Genomic DNA, 24,342 nt, shown 5'->3' with positions numbered 1-24,342 from the left:
ATATTTCCTTTACAGCATCAGGTGAAAAAAGATTATTTGTTCAGGCCTTTTAAGGGACAATCTGATGCACAATAAATATGGAGTAAGTCCCATTGAGTTTAGTGGGCTTACTTCTGAGAGGACAAGTTTAGGATTGTGGTATCAATTCTGGATTTTGCATAGGATTTTAAATTGTTTGGTGTTATTTTATCTTGTCTTTTTTACTTTATTTGAAGACTACTCCAAGAGCTATGGTTGAAAACAGCTGATAAATATTTAAAGTAAGAAATATAATTCTCTTCTTGCCTCCCCAATATCATCTGTGAAACTCAAATGTGTGCTTACTACTATGTGACTTTCTGTCACATAATAGTAATAAAAGCATCATGTTTGTATTTTTTTCATGGGCGAACATGACCACCTACAGGCTTTGTCAAATTCTGTACAAGGAATTTTTCAAGGCCTATTACAGCAAAAGGTTTAGAAATGTGGTACCCTTGTTATTAATCAACCATCATCATCATCAGAACCAATTCCCTCCAGAGGAAGGTTCTGGGCTCTCATACTCTGGAGGCATTCAGGATGCAGATGGACAGCCCTCTGAGAGGGATGCTTTAACCTGGAGTCCTGCTTTCAGCAGAAAGTTGGGACCCAATGGCCTTCTTGGTCCCTCCCAACTCTATGATCATGAGCAGCATCATCATCATCATCATTTATGCCTTGAAAGAGCAGTCCACTCAGAAGGAGCAGGGTTTGAGAGCAGTACTCTGCAAGTGTGAGGTGGAGAGCAAGGGGAAGCAGTGAATGGAGACTAAGAGGGACACAGAGAGACTTTAGGAGCAGGAAATTGGGGTGGAGCGCTAGTTGCTCTCTGGGCTTCTGCTGCAGGGTCAATAGAGCAGTTGCGTGCTTCAGCCTACACAATGCTTTGATGTATGCACTGCTTGCATGTGCGCAAAGAAAGCACCTATTTACAGAGTGTGAGTCAGGCACAATCCACCCAATGCTAAGAACACTGATTTCAATCTGAGGGCTGCAGCTATTGGAGACATAGAAAATGATTCCAAGAAGGAGTTCCTCCATTGCAGGTTATGCGTGCTGACACGTGTGTGTGGTGGCTTGAGCAAACTGGGAGCAGACTTTTTTCTGCCTAACATGCACAGGATTGTGCCTTATACCGCTTAATGCTGAGTGGAGAACCTCAAGCCCAGGGGGAATTCAACCCTCCTGGGGTTCCAGTCTTTCCCAGATGGCCTTGCTGCCTCCACTGAGCCCCCAGCCCTCAACTGTTTGGTGGTTTCCCAGCTTTTGTGCACTTTCCCCATTCTGAACGGTTGAGATGCACCTTCTGAGGCTTAGCTACGAACAGCAAGACATTTAAGCAAAAATATGCTGATATAGTTTGCAGCTTGCTCCCATGCATTTTGTCTTCCACCCTGCCCCCCTGGTCTTCAGGCCCTCCCACCACTGGAATGCTGCTCGGAGAACTTTTCCAGAAATGAATTCGACCCACACGTCAGAAAGAGGTTCAGCTCCCCTGGCTTAGAGCTATCCCTGGAACTTCCCATGGCCTGGAAGTCAGAAGCAAATTGCAATACCCTTTGGGTCGGTCTAGTTCAAGCAGTCTGCTGCAGTCAGATTGGTTAGCCCTACGTCCATTGTAGGAAAAACAATGGAAAGGCTCATAATAGAGGGACATCTAGTGATGCTAGATAGGGAAGGGAGGCTGGCAGCCACACAACACAGCTTCCACAAAAACAGGCCCTGCCAGACAAACCTTGTGGAATTCTATGACAAGGTTTTGCGATGGCTAGATGGAGGGGATGCAGTGGATGTGATGTACCTGGATTTCAGCAAGGCCTTTTACAAAGTGCCCCATGATATCCTGGTGGAGAAACTGAGGAGTTTTGGGATACACAAAAGCACTGTCCAGTGGATTAGGGCATGGTTGACTGACCGAAAGCAGAAGGTAACCATTAACAGGGAATCATTGGGATGGCGGTCAGTGACAAGCGGGGCCCCCTAGGGCTCTGTCCTGGGGCCAATCCTGTCTAATCTTTTCATTAACGACATGGAAGAAGGGGTGAACAGTCTGCTGATCAAATTCGCAGACGACACGAAAACTGGAGCAGTGGCCACAACTGAGAAGCAGGTACTCCAGATCCAAAAGGATCTGGACAGACTATGGAAGTGGGCAGGAGACAACAGGATGGCGTTCAATGTGGATAAGTGCAAGGTCTTGCACTTGGGGCATAGGAATAGCTGTCGTAAGTACAGGTTAGGTGGTAAGTGGCTGGAGAGTAGCACTTGTGAAAGGGACCTCGGGGTATTGGTTGACTGCAGGCTAAACATGAGTCAGCAGTGTGATGTGGTGGTCAAGAGGGCGAACGCCACCCTTGGTTGCATAGCCAGAAGTGTGGCTTCTAGATCAAGAGAGGTATTACTACCACTCTACACGACTCTGGTGCGCCCGCAACTGGAGTATTGTGTTCAGTTTTGGGTCCCTCATTACAGAAAGGATATAGCCAGGTTGGAGTCAGTGCAGCGTAGGGCCACAAGGTTGGTGGCCGGTTTGCAGGGGATGCCGTATGAGGCGAGACTGAGGGAACTGGGTCTCTTCAGCCTGGAGAAGAGGAGACTCAGAGGGGATCTGTTGGCGACATACAGGTATGTGAGGGGATGTCACATGGAGATGGGTAGAGACCTGTTCTCCCCTGCAGAGGAAGGCAGGACGCGCTCCAGCGGAGCAAAGCTCAGGGAGCCAAGGTTTCGTTTGGATGCCAGGAAGCACTTCCTGACAATCAGGACCCCGAGGGTGTGGAATGGGCTTCCACGGGAGGTCGTTGAGGCCCCATCGGTGCAGGTGTTCAGGGATAGGCTGGACATCCACATGGTGGGCATGTCGTGAGTGGAGCTGGCTGGTGCCGGAGGGCAGACTAGATGGCCCGGGAGGCCCCTTCTGACTTGTTCTGTTTTCTATGTTTCTATGTTTTACAATGCTTTAAGTACCCAGTTTCTGCTGTAAAAGTGTGAGGCTTCTGTTAATTATTTATATAGGTTTAAGCAGAGTTCAAAACAGTGCACCTCAGATGAGTGGGGCAAAAGGCCTTACTTGGAGAATCAATCAGTGTTGCCTTCATTGTGTTCCTGCCCCAGCAGCTGCCAAACCCAGGAAAGGGAAAACTGGTTTTTCCACTTAAGATCAAGTATATACCTGCAGTGCAGCAAAGATGAAAGTCTCTTCCTCTGTACAGTCTATTTCTTCCAGCAGAATAGCCCATCGGGCTTGTTCATACAGCTGGTTTATTCGCACTGCATCATACTGCCAAGAGAAGATGTGACAGCACATTGCATTTTATATTAATTTTATTTTCATTTCAATAGCTGGAGCTCCCTGTGTGGTGCACAGCAGTTCATAAAAACAATATAATAAAATCCAGCAAAATGCCATAAAATCTCATCAGAAATACATTTTAAATATAAAAATTAAGAACAGCTAAAAACATACAAGGAAGAGTAGTCCTGTAAAAATCAACTTGGATAGCTCGGTATATGCTGCTGGAAAGGAGGTGGGAAGGCCTGACTTTAAGCAACAGCCAGGACCATGGGCCCTGGAGCTTAGGGCAGCCAGCTACACAAAAGCAAATGCATAATTGAATATGCAAAAATAATATATTTAGCTTGATTCCTATATTTTAAGGAGAAACACAATACATCTCACCAGCTGTAGGAAGACTGTGTCCACATGAGCTCCTGTGTAGCTGCTCAGCCCGCTTTCCAAGGGCTCACGGTTTGATGGGCTTTAAACCTGGTGTCCTTCAAACAGAGGGTTGCTGAACATGCCTCTACCCTATGGCTGCTCAGGAGTGCCGCTGAAACCTTACCCCAAAACTGCTGTCCTGTAGTAGACATGCCATGGGTCTACTGCACTCAAGTTGCTACAGGTCCCCCAGAGCAGCCCAGGTGCTAATGTTTGTGTTCCTGCTCTCCTTCTGGAAGTGCCAGAGAGCCACAAAGTGCTCATTCTTCATTTATGCCAGTTTTCATGCAAAATGTTGGTAGATTGTGCCACAAAAGAAATCAAGAGGAACAACTCAGAGAGCCCAAACAAAAGAGAACACTCAATGGAAATGCGATGTGTTTTCTTATGCCTCAAAATGCAAAGTGAGGTCAGACATCAGAGATCAAAAATGTTCTTGCTTTAGGCTGCAATCTCATGGGCACTTGCCTGGATGGATTTCTCCACAGGCACGCATTGGCCTGCACTGTCCATCTGTGATGTCTGTTTTCCTTCTTGTGCTATATTAATGTAATGTGGCTTCTACTTTGTGAGTGGATTATTTTATTTAAGAGAACACGTGATGTGGTACTGCTGTGGATTGCCAAGATAACAAATGCAAGTCCTGCCAAATCTTAAATTCACATTTTATCTCAGATGTCAGAGTTGTGACAGGCTATGAAGAGAGGTCTTAGCACTTGCATTACCTTTGCATTCAAATCGAAGAAAGAATAGTATTTAAAGCGTAACAAAAGCTGATCATCCTCCTGAATACCCTGTTCCATAAGTGATCGAGAGGAATCCAACCAACTGAAAGGAGAACACACAATGTCAGCTGAGCTGAGCAGGAAGGGAAAAGGTCCAAATCATCCAGAAGCAACAACAAACAGGTCTGTCTTACAAACCTGCAAGCAACAGTTACATGCAGCAAGCATCACTGCTTTTTTGAGGCAATGTCTCCTGAATAAATACATCCAGGACTGCAGCCTTCAGTCACATATAACCCCAAAATACCTTGGGTAAGTATGCACGCAATGCACACACACTCACAAGCACCCCTAAATCGTCAAAACGAGCAAATTGAGATGTTCAAGAGAAGCTGCCCTCACCCTGCATTTAGTCTGGATTTGTCGACCAATGTCCGAGGCTGATACAGTTTGGCAAGCATCTCCGGGGTACAGCTGGAGTTGCTGAAAGCCAGGCCGCCCCAGTTCTGTTTCGCTAGAGGGCTGTCACTGAACCAGGTGACCGTAGAAGGGGCAGGTGAACCACTGACAGGATCATAAGTTGGAGTCATGGTTTTACTATATAGGCCTTGACTCGCTGAAACATTAAGAACAGGAATTAAGGAAACATCAGTCTACCATACAACACCATATGGTAGTGTTGTTCCATATGGCACCATACAACATCAAATAGCCAGCACTTTCCTACCTACAGCTTCATACATTTCTCTATACATATAAATGTATATATATTATTTAAGTCTGCATAAAGAACTGAGTTGAATTTATTCCAAGGACTTGGTTTCTGAAAAGATGCTCAGGAAGTCAAATTCCATCTGCCTTGGAAGCCCTGCTTCTTGCCTTGATTCTAGGCTTGAGTGGATGGATTGCCTCATTCACATGGCAGGGCCAAAGCTTTTTATTATTGCTTCATGCATTCCAGGATCTAGTCCTGGTACTGAAGAGCAATTTGGGGCAGATCACGGGCACAAATTATACCATGTTTGTAAAAAGCCACAGTGACATTCAGTGATTGCACATCCACAAAAGGTCAGGGGAAACTGCAAAGATGTCCCCATAATTTGTAGAAGCAGAGGGACAGAGGAGATGAGCTGCCCCCAGGCTTTTCCATGGTGCCTAGCTCTGCACACACTTCAGCTGAATTGCTCAGCATAATGACACCACCAAGACCAGCGACCATTGTCCAGGATTCTGCAGCCTGCAGAGTGTCCCCTAGGAATCGGTGCTGCAGTCCTTGACAACCTGGTGCCCTCCAGATGTGTTAGCTGGACCACAGCACCCATCAGCTCCAGCCAATGGATGAGGGTGGTGGGGGCTGCAGCCACATTTCCGTATCACCCATACTGGCATCTTGAATGAAGCACTGGGCATCAAAACAACTATCTTTTATCCATTGGCTGCTATTATGGTTGTTCTTCTGCCTGGTCCTCCCACTGCCTGCTTTTATCATGTCAATGCGTTCTACAGGTTCATGCATACTTGGCATATCTGAGGATCCTCATTGTATCATGCTCATCTGACAACACTGGATCCTCCGAAGCTAAAGGCCTTGCTCTCTCAGTGCCATGCTCCAGGTAAGCAGCTTTGAACTGTACCTGCTGTGCTTATCCACGAGGCAACAGTGGACCCAGACCTCCCGGGGACCATCTCATCTGCAGTGCCTCCCTGCGAGGAAGGGCCCCTTCTAACAGAGTGGGGCTTGAGGCAAGAACCCCACAAGCTCTGTCCAGCCACTCAGTTGCAGTGGCAAACACTGCAGCAGGAAAACCAGCAGTTCTCCCTGGCTGGCAGGTAGGCAGGCAGAAGCAGTGGGCAGCAGCTGTGAGTGCATGATTTGCCACTAGTCACAAGCTGCCACCTGATCCCTGCAACTCACGTTAACCTGGACTTTAGCAAGTATTGTTTTCCCGGTATTGCCTGCTTCATGGTGCGATAGGAGACCCATCCCTCTGAGTCAACTAAAGGGTCACAAATGATTCTACCCAGATGCTGAGGATACAAGGAAAGCCTGTGCTTTGAACTGTCTCTCCCTTGAAGGCCTACATCTCTTTGAAGAGCTGGTAATGGTGAAGAACTGTTTTACTCTCCTTGCCTCTAAAAAGTTTAAGAAGTTAAAACATGCCTTTGTTCATTGGTGCTAATCCCCAGCTTAAGTACACATGATACAATTCCTTCCTTCTCTTTATGGCAGCCTTTCCCAGCACATCCAGCTACCATTGCCAATGGTCAGGAATGGTGGGAGTCACAGTCCAACAGCATCAAGGGTCCATGAATGGGAAAAACAAATATGGCTTTACTGTGCTGAATTTTAGGGGGTAAACAACTCAGGAGAGGGACTTGTTGCTACTCTGTAAGGTGATACATACATGGAAAGCACCCAGCAAAACAAGGAAAACAAACATAGCACTACTGGATAGCTACCTGGTATTCCCAGAGTTACTGGGGAATGGTGCAAATCTAAGATATTTTCAATGGCTGGTTCTTTGTCCTTCTCTTTTCTCTTTTTCTTTTTTGTGTCTTCGGGTGGTTTCAGTAGAGAAAGCTCCTCAGACCGTCTAATACCTACAAGAAAGTTTTAGAAGGTAGATCATAAGCATCTTAAGACAAGACAAGGACTGAGAAGACTGAGGGGTTCCTTTGCCTTGAAAGAGTGGGTTCCTTTTGGTATAACAGCACTGTCTCAGATGCTGATCTCCAAGTCTGGACACACACATATGGGTTCAGGTGAGCCTTCAGATAACTTGATCCCAAAGTACTCAGAGCATTAAAAGCCAAGGGCTGTGCTTTAAAGTAGACCCAAAAACAAACAGGCAGCCCATGTAACAGATTTAACACTCAGGAAACTGCCTAGCCTCAACCATCTTTCTCACTGCCACATTCTAGAACACTCTCATGGGAGTTTGTAGTCCAACACCTCCTGAGAGCTCCAAAGGTGTTTGACTAGGTTATTGTATACCAGTGGAACTTTCCAGACCATGTTAAAGGCGGCCTCAGGTGGGCTGCATTATAGTAATCCAACGTGGGCATAAGTGCAGCTTGTGTCTCTCAGGCACAGTCCAGTTCCTGTTGATCAGGACCAGCTGAGATGGGTCAAAGGTATGCCAGACAAGCCAGATCTGCTGCCAGTCATGCCTAGTTTGACCATTAATCACTATCCTTCATGAGAAATAACTTATAAACAATGAGAACCAGTGTGGCATAGCAGTGGGAGTGTCAGACTGGGATGTAGGGAGACCTGGGTTCTCGTCTCCACGCAACCTCAAAGCTCACTGGATGACTTTGAGCCAGTCACTGACTCTTAGCCTAAGGGTTGTTGTGAGGATAAAATAGGGAGGTGGAAAAGTATTACGTGAGTTTCCTTGTAAGGGCATAAAAATGAGATATAAAAATGAATGAGAGAATGATACAGTAATAACACATCTACCCTACTGGATGATTTTGAGCCTAGAGCGTTGTATAACCTTTCAGTGTTTTAGGTGTAAGCTTACCCTACAAATATTTATATTGAAAGGCAGTGTATAAATCTTGTGCTGGTTTTGTTAAAATTATTTTTTAAAACTATTTTATATATGATTACCAGTTATTTTAACACATGTAGGTCTGGAAAACAAAATAGAACACATTTTACTATTTATGGGACAACGATTCAGCCTTTAATACTGTGCATTATTTTCTAGCCCTTTCCTAGTAACTCCTTGCATTTCATCTTCCTGTTTGACCAGTGCAATAGAGATAACATTTTTCAGGGTGGCATCTGTGCTCAGGAAAAGAGAACATGGTCCAAATGCATATGAAATTATTACTTATTTCTTCAGCTCAGGTAACAGAGCTGACTTCTGGCACTGCACCAGAAGAACCACTGTATTATAAAGTCATCATCAGCTGCATCATGCAGTCCCTACTCTCACCTTTCTTTAATTATAGTCTTACAATGCATTCACTGAATTGATTCAGCCACACCCACTTCTTGCAGGCTGAACTAATTTATCTGCTCCCTAACTATTTATTTGTGGTTAGGGAGAAATTCCAGTTGTGCAATATCTGGGGCTTCCATCACTGTAATTGTAACACTCAAGGCATGTTTATGGTCATGTGCCTGGAATGCAGATAGTTAATTGCATAGCTGTTAATATGGCTTGAGGTGACAAATTCTGTTCCCAGGGAGTGGGTGCATTAATTCTCATACCAAGGAAGATGTGAATGATATGCACCACCAAACTGCAGTTGTTTTTGAAGCAGGCTTGTTGGATTGTGGCAGCCACCCCCAAACTGTTACACAAACAAACATACTCCATAACTGGAATTTGACTCCCAGGAAACAGTAGATGGCATCCAATGGCACATGCAAGCCCCAGCTGATTCTTTCACACTCCACTGATTCCCTTCTGCAAATGGCACCCACGAATTTTATCACTTCCAGGGACAACTCAAAACAAGCAGAATTGCTCATTTCTGGAAAGGGTCAGTTCTATGGAGCTCTCACACATAACCTCCACCAACTTGCCCCAGTCCAAGAAGTGTTTCCACTCATTTGGGGGATCCCTCCAGAAAGTACAAAAGGTGGCTTCAACTTGTGCAATGGAATTGGTGAGATGTAGAAGAATTGGTGATGCTGCGCTGAATGAGGATGGTCCACCAACTTTAAAAACAGAGCTGTCATTTCATTTCATTTTACTGAGGTATCCCAATTTTCTGGATCAAAGAAAAAAGCAGCCCGTGGCATACAGTTAATGCAGAATGCCCCATTGCCAACATGAGAAACATACACAGATAATAAAGTAAATGGTGGCAGCAAATGGCAATGAATTGCAGTACTGCTACTGCAGCTTAGGAACAGAGGAAGGGGCCTGATCCGGAGCCAGCCCACTGGTCCATCTAGCCCAGTCCTGTCGACACTGGCTGGCAGGATTTCAGGCAGGATTCCTCCTAGCCCTCCCTGGAGATGCTGCATATGGAAGCTGGAACCTTCTGCAGTCAAAGCAGGGGCTCTGTCACAGAGCTAAGGTCCTTTTCTGACACACAGGGTCTAAAACCAAAGATATTCTGCAAGAAGCTGATCTTAGCCTGCTGTTCTGGTTCAAATACAAGGAAGCAGCCACCAAAAAACACCATCGAAAAAGGTGCCCTTGCTTTCAGACAGTCGTTGTTCCTCGACAGGCACCTCTGTAGCTAGCAACACACCCTGGGACACCTACCCCCCGTGAACCCCCCCCCCATGCACACACACACTGAGTCCTCCTCTTGCTGCCCTGTTCCTATGGAAAACATTCCTGGTCCTTCATCAAGGTCAGATCTTCCATCTGTGGAAGATAGGCCCTGTCAGTGCCCTGCACGTCACCCCTCCCAGTTCACCAGCCAGTGCGCCAGTGGGAGGCCTGGCACAACTGCATTTTCAACTGCATTTCCCCTGGATTGGGGCAAGTTCTCACAGGAAAGGGTTTTTCTATGCCAGACAAATAACCCAGCCCTGAATACCCATGTGCAGACCTGCCAGACTTGTGAAAGCATCTTGAACACCCATTGCCTGAGCACCTGCTTTGTAAAATGTCACTGATTTCCCTCCTAAGGCGATAAGAACACAGCAAGCAACCAAGAAAAGGCATCTTATGCTCATGCACAAGAACCTCAGCAGCAAAGCAAAGAGGGCTGCAGGCTGATAAAACAACTTTCCAGTGAATTTGGGGGGTTATCATTTTATTTATTTATTTAGAGTTTTTGTATGCCATCCCATCGCTTATAGCCTCGGGACGGCTCACATAAATAAACATAGTACAAAATACAATTAAAATCCGGAAACACCCTGGCTGCACAATTAAAACCTACAGATATTAAACATTATTAAAATATTTTTTAAATAAAAAGGTCTTAGCCTGGCGCCAAAAAACAAATAATGACGGCACCAGGCAGACCTCTCTGGGGAGCGCATTCCACAGAATGGGGCGCCACCACAGAGAAAGCCCTCCTCCGGGTACTTTGCCTCATGATGTCTCTCACGGAGGGCTCCCAGAGGAGGGCCTCTGCTGCCGATCTCAAGGGGCAGGACGGCAAATAAGGAAGCAGGCGTTCCTTTAGGTATCCAGGTCCCAAGCCATTAAGGGCTTTGTAGAAGATAACCAGCACCTTGAATTGAGCCCGGACTTCGATGGGGAGCCAGGGAAGCTGGTAGAGAACTGGGGTTATGTGAGAGTAATTCCCAGTCCCCATCAGCAACCTGGCTGCTCTGTTTTGCACCATCTGAAGTATCTGGACTGTCTTCAAGGGCAGCCCCACGTAGAGCGCATTGCAGTAGTCCAAATGGGAAGTAACCAATGCATGCGCCACTGTCGCTAGTCAGTTGACTTCCAGGTAGGGACACAGCTGATGGATTAGCCGAAGCGGAAGGAAAGCGCTCCTCGCCACAGCAGTCACTTGAGCTTCCAAAGAAAGCTCTGGGTCGAGGAGCACTTCCAAGCTGTGGACCCTGTCCTTTAGAGGAAGTGCAACCCCATTGGACAAGGTCCAAGTCACCTATTCCAGAGCCCGAGCCACCCACCAACAGGACCTCCATCTTATCTGGATTGAGCTTCAGTTTATTGGCCCTCACCCAGCCCATTACCTCAGCCAGGCACCGGTTCAGTACAGCCACTGCCTCACCTGGATTGGTTGTGAAAGAGAGGTAGAGCTGGGTATCATCAGCGTACTGATGATTCCGCAGCCCACACCTCTAGATGACCTCTCCCAGTGGTTTCATGTAGATGTTGAATAGCAAGGGGGACAAAATAGACCCCTGCAGTACTCCATGGCATAGCTGTCATGGCGCAGAGGTAAAGTCCCCCAGCTTTACCTATTGTTACGACTGTGTGACTTTTTATCATTCAAACAAGTTCCTGTTTGCTTCCCTGAATGTGCATGTTTGCATGCATGTGTGTCCATGCTGAGTTCAGTCAGATTTCCTCCCAAGTAAGGTGCCTTCCATTGGACTGGCAGCAATTAACCAGCTACAGCACTACTTTATTAGGAAGAATGGCAGGGTATAAATTGATTTCTTTTCTTTTTTTTTTCTTTTTTAAAAAAGGAATGATGGACATTTGGAGGGACTGGGAAGGCAGTGGAGATCCGTAACTGAATCTTCACCTCGAAGGCTGGAGCTCTGTCTTTGGCCTTGGGGAAGGGAATATGCAGCATCCAGGGACCAGGACTGTTGGTTTGTTAGGGCCTAAACAACTCAGTAACAAGTGCTGTTGTTCCACGAACCATGGTGTTATTTAGCCCCTGAACAACCCAGCCATCTGGATTCAGACAACACACTTAGCAACCTATGAAAGGAGCTGCTCCTGGGTTGGTCCAAGTGGTGGGGGATGCAGTGGGCCCAGCCTCTCCTACCCATTTATGATAGGCCATGCATTGCTTAAGCAGTGAGCTGCTGTATCAGCTGGAGCAGCCCAATGATTCCCTTCGGCCTTAAGTAGTCCCTCAGCCTTGCTTTAAAGTACAGTTGATTCTAGTCAGGACTTGCATGCATAACAGCCTAGGTTCTCCTGCCTGATCTGGTCTAGCATAGGAGATTAATGTTGGAACAGCAAGCACAATCTGATAAGTTTGTTTTTTTAAGATAAAAGAGGCTCAGGTATTGGATGGTATAAAAATGAAATAAATAAATGCATAAATAAATATGTCAGTATATCTTAGGGGTAAACACAGCTTGCAACCCAGAGGCTTTCTTTCTTTTGAAGTCATGATGAATAAGTACTTTACTAATGTGGAACATTTCTGAACACAGAGTTTGGCCCTCAGGATGACAGGGATTCTCTCCCCACATCCCTACTGCCCTTGATCTGTAAGTAAGTGGTACAGACCTGGGTCTACAACAAAGTATATGATAATGTAGAAAGTATATGTGAATGTCTCACCTAAAGACTATGGGGCAGTATAGAAATAAATTTAATAATAAACATAATGCTAGTTCAAGTAAATACATTTTACATATCATTTTCCAGATTTCTCGGATGAAGGACCTGTATTAATCGTTGAATAGAGCATCTTTCCTCCACTAGACCAGTACTTTTTGACATCTTCTGGTTTTTTTCACCCATTTTGTTCACGTCTGGGGTTCCCCATAGGGCCACATCTCCTTTCCCTGAGCACTGATCATTCAGTCGTTTTCCCACTTTTGTGCAGAGTTCCTATTCTAAACAGTCTCCTAAACCTTCGTTACTGGAATTAAAAGCTTTAAGCAACAACATGCTGGGGGAGCGGCAGCGGTTGCATTTTGGCCTGGCCCCTTTGCCTGCAGCCCCACCTACCACTAGAATGCAGCCCCAAGAGCTTCTCTGAGCTTGAATTTGTCCCCTAATGCAGATACTCTGCTGAGTAAATTACCATAAACTTTTCTCATTTTATTTCAGTTGGTTGACTCTGGTCTGATCCAGCCAGGACCAGAATACAGGTCAAGATCACTGCACCTGATTATACATTCAGGGATCCTGAGTCTATGCTCTTGATTTATAAACTTAAAAAATACTTAGAGTCCAGTGAAGAAAACAAGCAAATAATGCAAGGCTGAAATTTGCACAGGCCTGCTTTAGAGACAGCTTGACCCCAATGATAAACTCGAAATGCCACTTTCTCACCTTATCCCAGGGGACAAATTCCAGCTCAGAGAAGCCGCTAATTTGCACACTTACCGAGGGTCCTGCAGATGTCTCCAACAACCTTGAACACCACTGAAGAAAAACTGACATTCAGTCTTACAGTTTGCATGCTGGGCAAGCGAAGACGCAGCATTTTGTGCTGAAGGGTAAACAACAGCTTGGCATCTGCCTGCACCCCATATTTATCCAGCGTCCAATGCGTTTTAAGAAGCCAGCATTGCTTTTGCTCCCACCAAAGGGCATAGTCTGACCAATCCTGTGATACCCCTGAGGGAAAAGACAACGAAACAAAGCATGAACACTGATTAAAGCATAGCTAACACTTCCCATCTTTCAAAAACACCAGTGGACTGAGAGCCTGGCTACGCTTGACATTAATCGCATCAGAAGAAGCCACCTGAAAGAGCAGTCTGGATGTTCTCCTAGACACAGGAACGTGGGACAGAGCGTTCCCCTGCAAATCAAGCATGGAGAATCTTTTTCCTCTGGTGGGTCCCGTTCTCTCATATGAAGAGGGGGCAGTGCCAAAGTTGGTGGTGAAAGCATATGGTTTGCAGAATCACTGCAGCCCACCACATGATGCCCCCCCTTTTGAACATCTGGGCTGTGGCAAGTGGTTGCCATGGTTTATCACATCATGCGAACTTAGTGAGGGTGGCTTCTGCAAAGGATAACAACCCCTGCATATGCCATGGTCTATTTTAGGTTTCTGCAAAGTTTGTTTAAAAGGCACTCCCATCAGGTTTTCATAACATGATGAGCTATGGCATCCACTCACTGCAGCATCAATATTCTGAAGGGCCAGTGCCATGCCCTGCAACTCACTGCGGCTGGAAGAGGCAATGGTGAACGGCAGCAGTTATGCAAACTGGTCCACTGAGCATCTGTTGGAGGTTGCCAGGAATTTTCCTTGGTGGGCTTGGGCCACCAGCTAGGGGGACGGAATTGCCTACATTATCTGCTTTGTAAATTTCCAGAAATGTGCAGTTCTCTAACAGCTGCCTGCATGCTACAGTTTCCTTCCACTTTGGGATGTGTGTGTAGAGAGATATAGATACATAGATAATAGAATGAATGATCCATATAAAGAAAGCATGGCCTTCTCCAATTTGGTCCTCTCCAGATGCACTGGCCTGCAACACTCGTGACCCCAAACAACAGGCCCATTGATTAGTGGGCTGGGGATGATGGAAACTGTAGTCAAACAAATCATGAGAGTGCCAGGTTGGAGAAGCCCGGATAATATTTGCTGAATTAATTTAGAGATATTGCCCAAATTAATTTGATCTTCTGCCCTGATATCTTTAAAAGTATTACATACAGAAAAGTACTAATAAATTTAGGCTCACCAATTTGTTCTACAAGCTTGAGCATCACCCCTCCAATATGAAGGTTGCCCGATACTTGCAGTTTACTCTGTTTTTGTTCTCCACCATATTTGTGATCAATAGTAACAATAAGCTCCCAGGTACTGGAACCATATTCTTGTGAAGACGTCATATTGCTGCAGAGAATTCCACAGACCCAACAATGGAAAAGAAACTCAACGTCTGTTGAAAGAAAAAAAAGTCACTGCATTTTCCTAATATTTGCTATAGAGGGAGAAGACTGCGTCTCTGGGATGAAGGCATGAATGACAGAAGCCAGACATTCACTTTGGAAGGACTGAGAGGGCTGGCCAAAGACTTTTCTCTGCCTCAGGCAAAGCAGCAAGTGGCACCTACTCCAAGTCAAGATGCACAGCACCAAAGGCCAGCCTGGTTAGGTTGGGACCCAAAGCTGAAGAACTGGCAAGAAACTTCTTCCCTTGCCCTGGCAGTAGAAGGAAAGCAACAGCAAATTAAAATAGGGGATTTGCTATTCTTTCATGTCATCTCAAATCTCCTGTCTAAGGAAACGCTCTTACTGTGCTTAGTGGTAAAACAGGCCCTACTCCTGGATTCCACACTGGGCATGTTCATCAGAGATACCCCACCGCTTGGTGACAACACCCATTTATTACCCCCTCAGTGGATGCCAGCTTGTTATCATATCATGGAACAATAATTAAAAGTCACAGCTTTACTGATGAGAAATCCTCCCTTTAAAATGGGAATTGCAGTCTAACACCATCTGGAGGACCACCAGTTATTCTGCCATGGATTTGACGAGAACCCATCAAAATACAATTGCACTTGTTGTTCCACTATCTGTGTGGCTCTGGACATTAATCACCCCTTACTGGGTTGTGTTGTTACTAAGCTGCAATGAGTTTTTCATGATTATAATTATGGAACATTCAACAGAACATAAAGTTATTAAAGACTAAAGAGCAATCCTACGGCATCAGGATGCTTTCCTAGGGACCACAGGATTGCTTGGAAACAATTCCAGGACTGGATAGAGTATTCCATCCTCACAAAGGGGGAATCAGTGAAGCTCCACTGATCAATCCTGCTAGTCCTCTGGGAATTGCTTCAGTGCAGCACACTTCTTAAGCACAAGCCAGGCTTCAGCTGTACTGGCTTGAGGGGAGTACTGTATCTCTATTTGGATACTGCATCTCTATTCTAGGGACAAGAGTAAAGATATCTTGTTCAGGGTCTTCTTGCAAAAACCATGGCCTTCAGTTCATGGAAACTATATTTATTGGATTTCTATCTTGCCTTTTCTCCCAAAATGAATTCAGAGTGAGTTACATCATTCCCCTCCTCCTGCTCTCAATCTTACCCCCACAACAACCCTGTAAGGTAGGCTGGGCTGCGAGTCTGTGACTAGCCCACAGTCACCCAGTTTGCTCCATGGCTGATCAGGGACTCAAACCCCAGCTTGCCTGAGTCCTGGTCCCTCAGTCTTAACCACTACACTATACTGGCTTTGTTATGGATTGCATGCTTGCACCTTAAAGCCAGCAGGATGGGAAGAGCAACAGGGGTGATCTTCACCTCCCCATCCTCCATCTCTGGCATGTTTTGCTAGAAGAACATTTCAGTCTGTTTAGGAAGGGTGCTCTGGAGAGGAAAGCTTGAGGAGACTCAGGATATGTTGTATCCTGGCCTCTCAACTCTCCTCTGTCCCCTTACCATTGGAACAACACCTTTTCTCCTCCACTTCTGATTCTAGAGGGCAGTTCAGATGGTTTTTTTCTATGCCAACCATGAGGGTTCAGAGAAGGGGAGCTGATCTCTTCCAAGGATGGAGAACAGGAAGGGTTTTCTAAGCAATCCTATGATCCCTGGGAGAGCATCCTAGAGACATGGGACAGCTTTCTTAGTCTTGAGTAACTTTCTGTTCTATTGCATTTTGATAATTCTAATCAAGAACACCACCCTTGTTGCTTCTTTTATTTTTTAAAGCAAAGCTGGGGGAGCCTGTAGTCCTGCAGGTGTTGTTGAGCTCCCATCCGCTTCAGCAATTGTCAGGGATGATGGAAGTTGCAACACCACCATGGGCTTTCCACCACTGCTTTAAAAGGCCACAAGCTTCTTCAGATGCTTCCACAAACATAACACAACCTTGCATTCTTTGAGATGGTACTGGGATCCTTTAAGAGTGAAGGACATGTGGCAGATTTCAGAAGGGGGTGTCTTTTGAAGGGAGTAGGTGGAGATTCAGCTACTCAGAGTGTAACCTCTCTCTCACTCCTCTGCTCTTCCCCTAGCGAACAGGAACCCCTCATTTAGCATTCCCCCACCTCTAGCCTGGGAATTCTAGGAGTTGCAGTCCAACACAGCTGGACTACATCCTGCTGGAGAAGGCATCCTGTTGGAGAAGGCTGCCTAATTCGATTGGGGGGAACGTCATGCTTCCCTGAAACACACACATACATCCACAAAGTAGAAATTGTCCGCAATTCCTCTGGCTGTCAACATTTTCAACGCCTTTTCTTTCCAAGTCCCTGATTTTTTTTAAACATTCGACCCCCTGTGTGTTTTTTAAAAAAAATCTTCAAAAGTCAACATTCCATTATCCTGTTTGCACTGCTTTATGAGGAAGAAAGGATTTGCTCTGTGAAAAGCAAGTCTGCTCTCTCTAGAGACGAACCCGATGCCTTTATAACGTCGCCCGAGGAAGGACTTTCTTACTTCCAAGGCTTACGTGTTGAAGCACAAACATATATCGATATAAGATGCATGATTTCCAGATAGCTAACACGACAACTCCGATGATCCCCATGTAAAGTTCCCGCAGATGGTTATTGATGGGGACTGCAGTCCAGAACATCTGGACGGCACCTGGCTGTGGAAGGCTGCCAAAGTCTCTCTCTCTCTTTCGCGCACGCACGCACTTTATCTCCCTCTTTTAAAGTCTTGCATACCTCAGTCCAGTCCTGCGAAGGCGCCGTCAGGGGAAAGCTCCCAACCGAGCGTGAGCGAGGAGGCTCCCTGTCATGGCAAGGCTGGCCCAAGCGGAGTTCCCGGGCTTGCAAGGTCGTCGCGACTATGCTCAGTTGGTCTGCCGCTCTCTCGCTCCCCTCCCTGGGTCCCGGCAGCAGCGGGGGGGGGGGGGGGGGGAGGGGGAGATGACTTTTCCCCGACAGACTCAGCCCCACCCTCCAAGGTGACGGCCCTTCGGAGCGGGAAGCCCCTTCGAGGTGGCTGCGGAGGCCTCGATTATCTGCTTTCTCCTCCAGCTAGCAGGGAGGCCGCGCCGGCGCAAGCCTGGTTGCGGCGGCCCGAAATTCCTGAGCCAGCCAGTCCCCGCCCTGTCTGGTTCCAACAGGCAGGTAAGAACAAGCGAGCAAAGCAGGCGGCGCTGCCTCCAGACCCCTCTCTGCCCGCAGCTGCCTCGCAGCACTGCGCTGAGTCAAAGGGGAGAGGCTGGTAGCAATCCTATGCACGCTTGTCTAGGAGCACACTCCACCGAGCACGGGCAGACTTGTCTGGGAGTAATCCTGACCACTGGCTGCGAGGATCAAGACTAAGGCTGTGGGCTTGCGCACACTTACCTAGGAGGCAATCTCACTGAACTCCCTGGAGCTGACTTCTGAGTAGACACTTAGATGTTTTGGACTTCAGCGCCAAAACATCCAGATATTTTGGACTTCAGCTCCCAGCATTCTTGGCCTTTGGCTATGCAGGTAGGGGCTTCTGGGAATTGAGGTCCCAAACATCTGGAAATCTAAGCTAAGGGTTATAGCCAATATTACTGGAGGACCCAGCAAAATGAATGGGACTTAAGCACAACTAAGTCCCATTCATTCCTTAGTTCTAAGGAAGACTAACTTTGGATACATCTTGGAAGCAGATCTTCAAGCTGATCCTGTGCGCATAATTATTCAAAAATGAGTTACATTGTATTAAATGGGCTTTATTCCTTAGGAAGGGTGTGCAGGATAGTAGCTTTTGTGGCCCACATATCACTTTACCCTCTGTTGACAGTGATCCACCAAGCAGCATTCGAAGGCTGTAAAATGCACGAGGTACTGCTACCTCTGTGCAAAGCTCAGCTGCACACAAAAGGAACAGCTTTCAGAGAAGTCGTAGCAGCAAAAACGGAACGCTTTGTGGCAGCTTAAAAACTCAGTACATTTTTTCTGGCATGAGTATTGGCAGGTGAGAGACTACTTTGTCAGTTGCATGAAATACTTTCCATGGCTGGTATATCACACCCACACATGCAGTGGGGGGTGGGGGAAGGCACATTATTGATCAGCATTAAAATGAATACCAGTTTTTTCTGCCGAGCAAGAGTTTAAAGCCCATGAAAAGCAGTAGGTGCATGAGACAGTTCAAGCCACTGTGCTTTTATGATTAGATCTGTGGGAGAAGCCCACCTAATGGAGCGATTCATGGGCATCCACTCACAGGAGTAAGAGGATGCGCCACCCCTGCCCCAGATTCCAGCCATGACAGACAGTCGCAGGGTTGCTGTGCTGAGCTGCACCAACTATCGGCTTGCAGTTTCCAGGCATGCAGGGAAGATTCAGAACAGGACAGTCAGTAGATTCAACACTGGGGTGGGGAGAAAGGCCCAAGTTTACTGCCTGCTGGTGCAAAGAGGTACCAGCAGGCAGTAGCATGACCAGACTCCTCTCCTCCACTTCATTCTGACAGTGGCAGTAGCACCTTGTGCTGCACGTGCCTGCCTGCCACATCCATCCCTACTCTCCAGGTCCCCACAGCAGAGGCCAACAAGTTATTTTCTAACCACAGTGAGGCATGGGGAATATCCAGGAATGCCGTCCATCTGGGAAGTATGTGTACACGGTGGGTACTGCTTGTAAGGGGACTCCCTGCCTGTTCCAAAATCACAAGGGGAAGGTGCAGGTCTTCTGTACACTGGCTTTTTCTGGTTTAACACCGCCCCACCCCTAAATGTGCTGTAAACATGGGTATGTCAAAATAGCTGGGAACCCTCTGTTGTCGCTCACAAAGGCTGGGAAGTGCTGAAAGAAGCATGTGGGAAAGGCAGAGAATGCTCACTGGTACATCATGAGGCTATCTATTCCAAATTCCATTCATGCTCATGGGCATCCACAGGAAGGGGTAGGGAGGGTTAATTAATTCCCTGGCAATGAGTTGTAATCAGATTTCTTCAAAATAAAGTCTCTAGCTCTTGTAGAGACAAAATATACAGCCACTGTTCCGCCTATTCATTTTGTTAGAAGCTAGCCAACTCCCTCCTTTTAGAGCTTATCACCCATGAGTGAATCACAGCAATCTTTAGAACACCTACTATTTCAGTGTGTTAAGCCTTTTGAGGGAAGGATCTTCCCTGTTAGGAATTACAGTCCCATACAAACCAATTTAGAAATCCAGGAATCTCCTATAGTTGGATTGGGGCAGTAGCATTTCTACCAAAAAACAAAAGGTAAAGATGGGCGTTCATGACCTTCTAACTCAGGTTTTCTGAGTTTATAAATATTAACAAAGATTATTTCAACTCTGCCAATAAAGTTCATCAGTATTATGCCCATATTATAGCATATAATTATGAGAGGCAGGGCTGTGGCTAAGGGTTACTGAAATCCTATAAAGTAGCACAATGTTGTTATTCCCATTTTGTGGAGGTGTGTATGTGTTAGAGTAGTATATGACAACTCTGTAGCATAGTCCAATGCTGTTGGTGTGTTAGGGAAATGCAGATGGTCCTGTGAAATTGATTGCAGCAGCAGTGCAATTCATTAAGTGACAGAATGGGTTGTCATGAGCTACATTTACATCTTTAGAAGAGCCTGCCATTTTTAGTTTAGTTTTTACAGGAGGCCCACATGGAACTTCTGCCCATCTCTTTCTAGTGTTGGCCTCAGAACTGAGACAGCATGCTATGTAGCTCTATAGAAGGTCCAGTACTGCAGAAATAAAGTAGCTTCTTGTAAAGATACCTGAATTTATTGTGAGTTGCCTGTAGAATAGAACCTAAAAGCAGGCTGCAAGCTGAGCAAGTCACCCATTCCTTGGTATTAACCAAGTCCTTCACCTCTATAATGGGTTTTAACCCAAAAGATGATTATAGAGATGAAGGGAGTCATGGAAAATGCCAAGTCTTTCAGCTGTGGGTGGAAAGATGATCTGGGGTTCTATAGTCTAAAGAATCTAAAAGGTGCCAAGTTGCGGGGTACTCTTCTGGATCATGTTCCCCCATGATTCCAACCTGGAGGAAAACATTCTAAGACAAGCCATATACAGCTGCCAATGTTATGATAAGAGCCTAGCCTGTATTTTGCAAAACAGGCATAGGCCCAATGAACACAGATTTGTGGAGGGGACAGAGAAATGACAGCCAAAGCACCAGGAGTATGGTTTCTACCAGTGCAGCCCAAAGCAGATTTCCCAGTGTTGCTACACCATGGTGTGAATTTCGTGTCAATCTTTTTCTCTGCTTTACCAGCTCAAGAGGGCTTTGGTCATGATCCTATCCCACCCAGTAGAAGTGATTGGAGGATAACATTGCTCTTGATGCTCAGATCCTAGCCCTCAAGGCACACATTTATTAGGCTTCCAATGTACAACATGCCCTTTGTGGCTGCCTGTCATGACTGAACAGGAAAAGCTAAGCCTGGTTGCAAGGCAACAGTACCAATGAAAACCCAGCAGTATTTGCATGATGTCATGCAAAACCGATGCTCTGCCACCAGTGAGTAATCATGAGACGTGCTTGGCCAGGTGGAATTCAAAGAGATCAGCAGAACAAGGAAACAGATCACAACATGATGGAGTTTCCTACACAAAGTCTGAGGTAATGAACCAGATCTCTGTCATCCTTTCAAATATGACTCCCCAAATCTGGGCTCCATTAGGTGGCACTAGAATAATTTGTCATGCTTGGAAAGACGCATCAGACTATCAAGACTCAACTAATAAGCTTCCTGGAAAGTGTCAAAGGCTGTAAAGCTTCCACTAAGAATGGAGTGGGTAGACCCACAAAACAGGAGGTGTGGCAAAGGACAAGGTCTGTCCTAACACAGTGCTTTGAACCCAGTTTCTAGCCTTGGCAGAAACTTGTTTCATTGTGGTTGCAGCTGCCAGAAAGGAACAGTGTGGGTGTGGGTGTTTGTTTAAATGGGAGGGATAAGTCACCATGCTGGGCACCAAGAAAGATGTTTAGGGATGCATTGTTGCCTATTCCTGCACTAAGGTGCCATGGATTGAGAGAGGAAAGTATTTCTGCTATGTAGGAGTTGAAGGGTGAACTGGAAACATACCAGAAAAGCCGGAGGTGGGTGGGTGGAATTATGAGTACTTTGTGTACAACTTCCTGCATTAGTCTGCAATAACTGGAAGGGGAAAATATGCTGGCTCAGACTAACTGGGGCATTATAGCATGAACACAGAGAACAGCCTACTTTATTGTCTTCGTTAAGTTCTGGCACAGCCCAATCTAACACGCATTTACTTGGAAGCATGCGCCCTTGTGTTCATTTGGGCATGTTCCCAGTTAAGCAGCATGGAACTGTGGCCTAAAGTACAAATCTCATATTTCTGTCTTTTGGGATATAAAAGAATTACACAGGGGCACAATTTGAAGCTTAACTGGTGCTGGGTTCATGTTTGGAACCCCACAAAGGAACAGAGACTGGCTAGAGCGAGTCAAGGAGAAAAAAGTCATGTCCCAGAGGTTCAAAGGAAACACGCCCTTCTCCAGTCACCTTATATATGCTGAAAAATAATAATAGCCCTAACAACTATCTGCAGCTTTCTTTTTGTCTGTTTATCCTGAGAGCCAGTATAGTGGCTGGGGTTATGGTTTGGGTGCTGGACTGGGACTTGCAAGATTTGGATTCTAGACTCTGCTTGGCCAAAAGAGACTTTGGACCAGCCACTGACTCTCAGCCTGATAGGCTTCATAGTGCTGTTGTGAGGATATAGATGAAAAATCAAGACACTTGGGGTTCCCTGCCCCTACCCCCTGGAAAATAATGAAAGATAGAATCACAGTTGAGCAACCATTCTTTTTCTGTAAAGGACTGGATTCTCTTGCTGACAATCAGTCAGTAGCTACTTGTTGGCAGTGGACCACTGATTATTTCCTGGCTTTTATTCCATTTCCCCCATTCTAAATTATTGAAATGCTTTCCCCAAGGGCTTAGTTACTGTCAGTAAACAATCTTTTGCCACCTACCCCTTTTGCCTTCAGCATCAGTCATTACCAGAATGTGCCCTCAAGAGTTTCTCTAACACAGAATTCAGCCCTCAGGAGGAAAGGGATTCCTCTCCTTCGTATAGGAAGCAATGGAGATTCCCTGCTGTTCTCCATAGGCCTTGCATAGAACACTCCATTCTACCTGGTAAATCAGAGTCGCAACAAGCCAGCAAATAGGACTAGGGAGTTCTCTCCCATGGACTGAATATGAGAAAAGACAGGTCATCGTTCCTCTCCGACTGCTTCCTACTGTTAACTTTTCCAACAAATAAAAGTTTTATGATCCTTTCAAAACCCTCCCTTTTTTAGTTGACCCTCCTCAAATGTGAATCAAAATAGTTCTTCACATGTGGCTGCTCTCCATTGGCACCAGTGCTATGACTCAAACCTTTAATGAGCTTTGCTGTATGGACGCCAACTTAATTTCACAACTGTTGGAGACAAATACATTTCCATCCTGAGGCCTGTTTCTGAAAAAGTTTCTTGGCACTGAAATAGATATGCATATAATCATGCCAAAGTTACACTGACCCAGACACACCTACATAGACTCCAAGGCTCCAATACTTATTAGGTAGAAAGCTTCATGGAATACAGTGGGACTTAGGACTGCACTCTAAAAGTCTTGGGATACTTCCAGATCAGCGGGTTTCTAGTGCCACCAATGAAAGGGCATTATGCAGCTGTTCCTTTCCTATGACCTGCACCCTAGTGGACCTTCTGTTGTAAGGGGAAAAAATCCAGAAGCAGCAGTGAAAAAACTGGGAAAACAAGGGTTACAAGTACGAGATGAGGATGCCTCTTCTCCACATGCCCCTGAAAAATTCCACACTTGTGGTGGGACGGTTGCACAATAAAAACCTCACTTGAAAGCACCCAAAAATAAGTTAAAGTCAGGAGCATTCTCAGCTGCACATGCAGGAATGTTATGAATATGCTCCCCCCTCCCACCCGACCCGGTGCTTCTGTCTGCAGCGAGGTGCATGAGCCCCTGAACGTTCTGCAGCTGCTAATGACAACATCAGTGAGAAATACCCACAAGCAAGCAGTGTTTTTCCAGGAGGCTTCACTAATCCAGGTTGCAAGCTGCAGCATGCAGGGCACCGAAGCAAAAGGCTAGCCAAAGGAGAAATGTAGAGAAGGAGCCATGGTGGCTGGGTGTGTGTGTGAGAAGCAGGCAAAAGATTGCAAGGAGGAGCTGAGGAGCCTCTGCCTGAATCCTGGGCAGGCACCTTGCTGGGTCAGGTGGGGCAGCAGGCCTGTGGGATACCCTGTTGCTTAGGCATGAGAAGAATTGCTGTTGAAAAGTATGTTCTGATGATCCTCCTCAACCTGGGTTTACGATGAGCAGTAGGGAGTCCGTCTGTCCATGTGGAGTATGTGGTCCTTCACATGTTGGACTGCAACTCCCATCAGTCCTCACTATTGCCTGTGCAGGCTCAGACTGATGAGAGCTGCAGTTCAACAGCACCTTGGGGGGCCCTATTTTGTATCCCTGCAATAAAGAATGAGTGAGTGGACAAATGAATTTAAGGTGGCTGTCAGGTGCCCTATGGTTCCCCATCATAACACTGTCAGTGGTTTCCCTTGGTCTCAAATGGGACTGAATTACAGCTTTGCGCCTAGTGATGAGGAACAGTGAAGT

General features: G+C 46.2%; 1 protein-coding gene across 1 annotated transcript in view; it reads right to left on the bottom strand.

Moving 5' to 3' along the window:
* Positions 1-14,633, bottom strand: part of FERMT1 (FERM domain containing kindlin 1) — a 31,552-nt gene extending 16,919 nt beyond the window's left edge. Inside the window, exons 1-6 of the mRNA XM_044444250.1 lie at positions 14,483-14,633; positions 13,167-13,400; positions 6,925-7,065; positions 4,867-5,080; positions 4,465-4,567; positions 3,194-3,301 (exon numbers count right to left, since the gene is read on the bottom strand). Coding sequence (XP_044300185.1) covers positions 3,194-3,301; positions 4,465-4,567; positions 4,867-5,080; positions 6,925-7,065; positions 13,167-13,400; positions 14,483-14,633 — 951 coding nt within the window. The remainder of the gene's footprint in view (positions 1-3,193; positions 3,302-4,464; positions 4,568-4,866; positions 5,081-6,924; positions 7,066-13,166; positions 13,401-14,482) is intronic.
* Between the last annotated feature and the right edge of the window lie 9,709 nt (positions 14,634-24,342).

The sequence above is a fragment of the Varanus komodoensis genome, unplaced genomic scaffold (assembly GCF_004798865.1).
Source record: "Varanus komodoensis strain SLA01 unplaced genomic scaffold, ASM479886v1 scaffold44_3, whole genome shotgun sequence".
Taxonomy (NCBI): Eukaryota; Metazoa; Chordata; class Lepidosauria; order Squamata; family Varanidae; genus Varanus; species Varanus komodoensis.
This window is presented reverse-complemented; position numbering and strand designations above follow the sequence as displayed.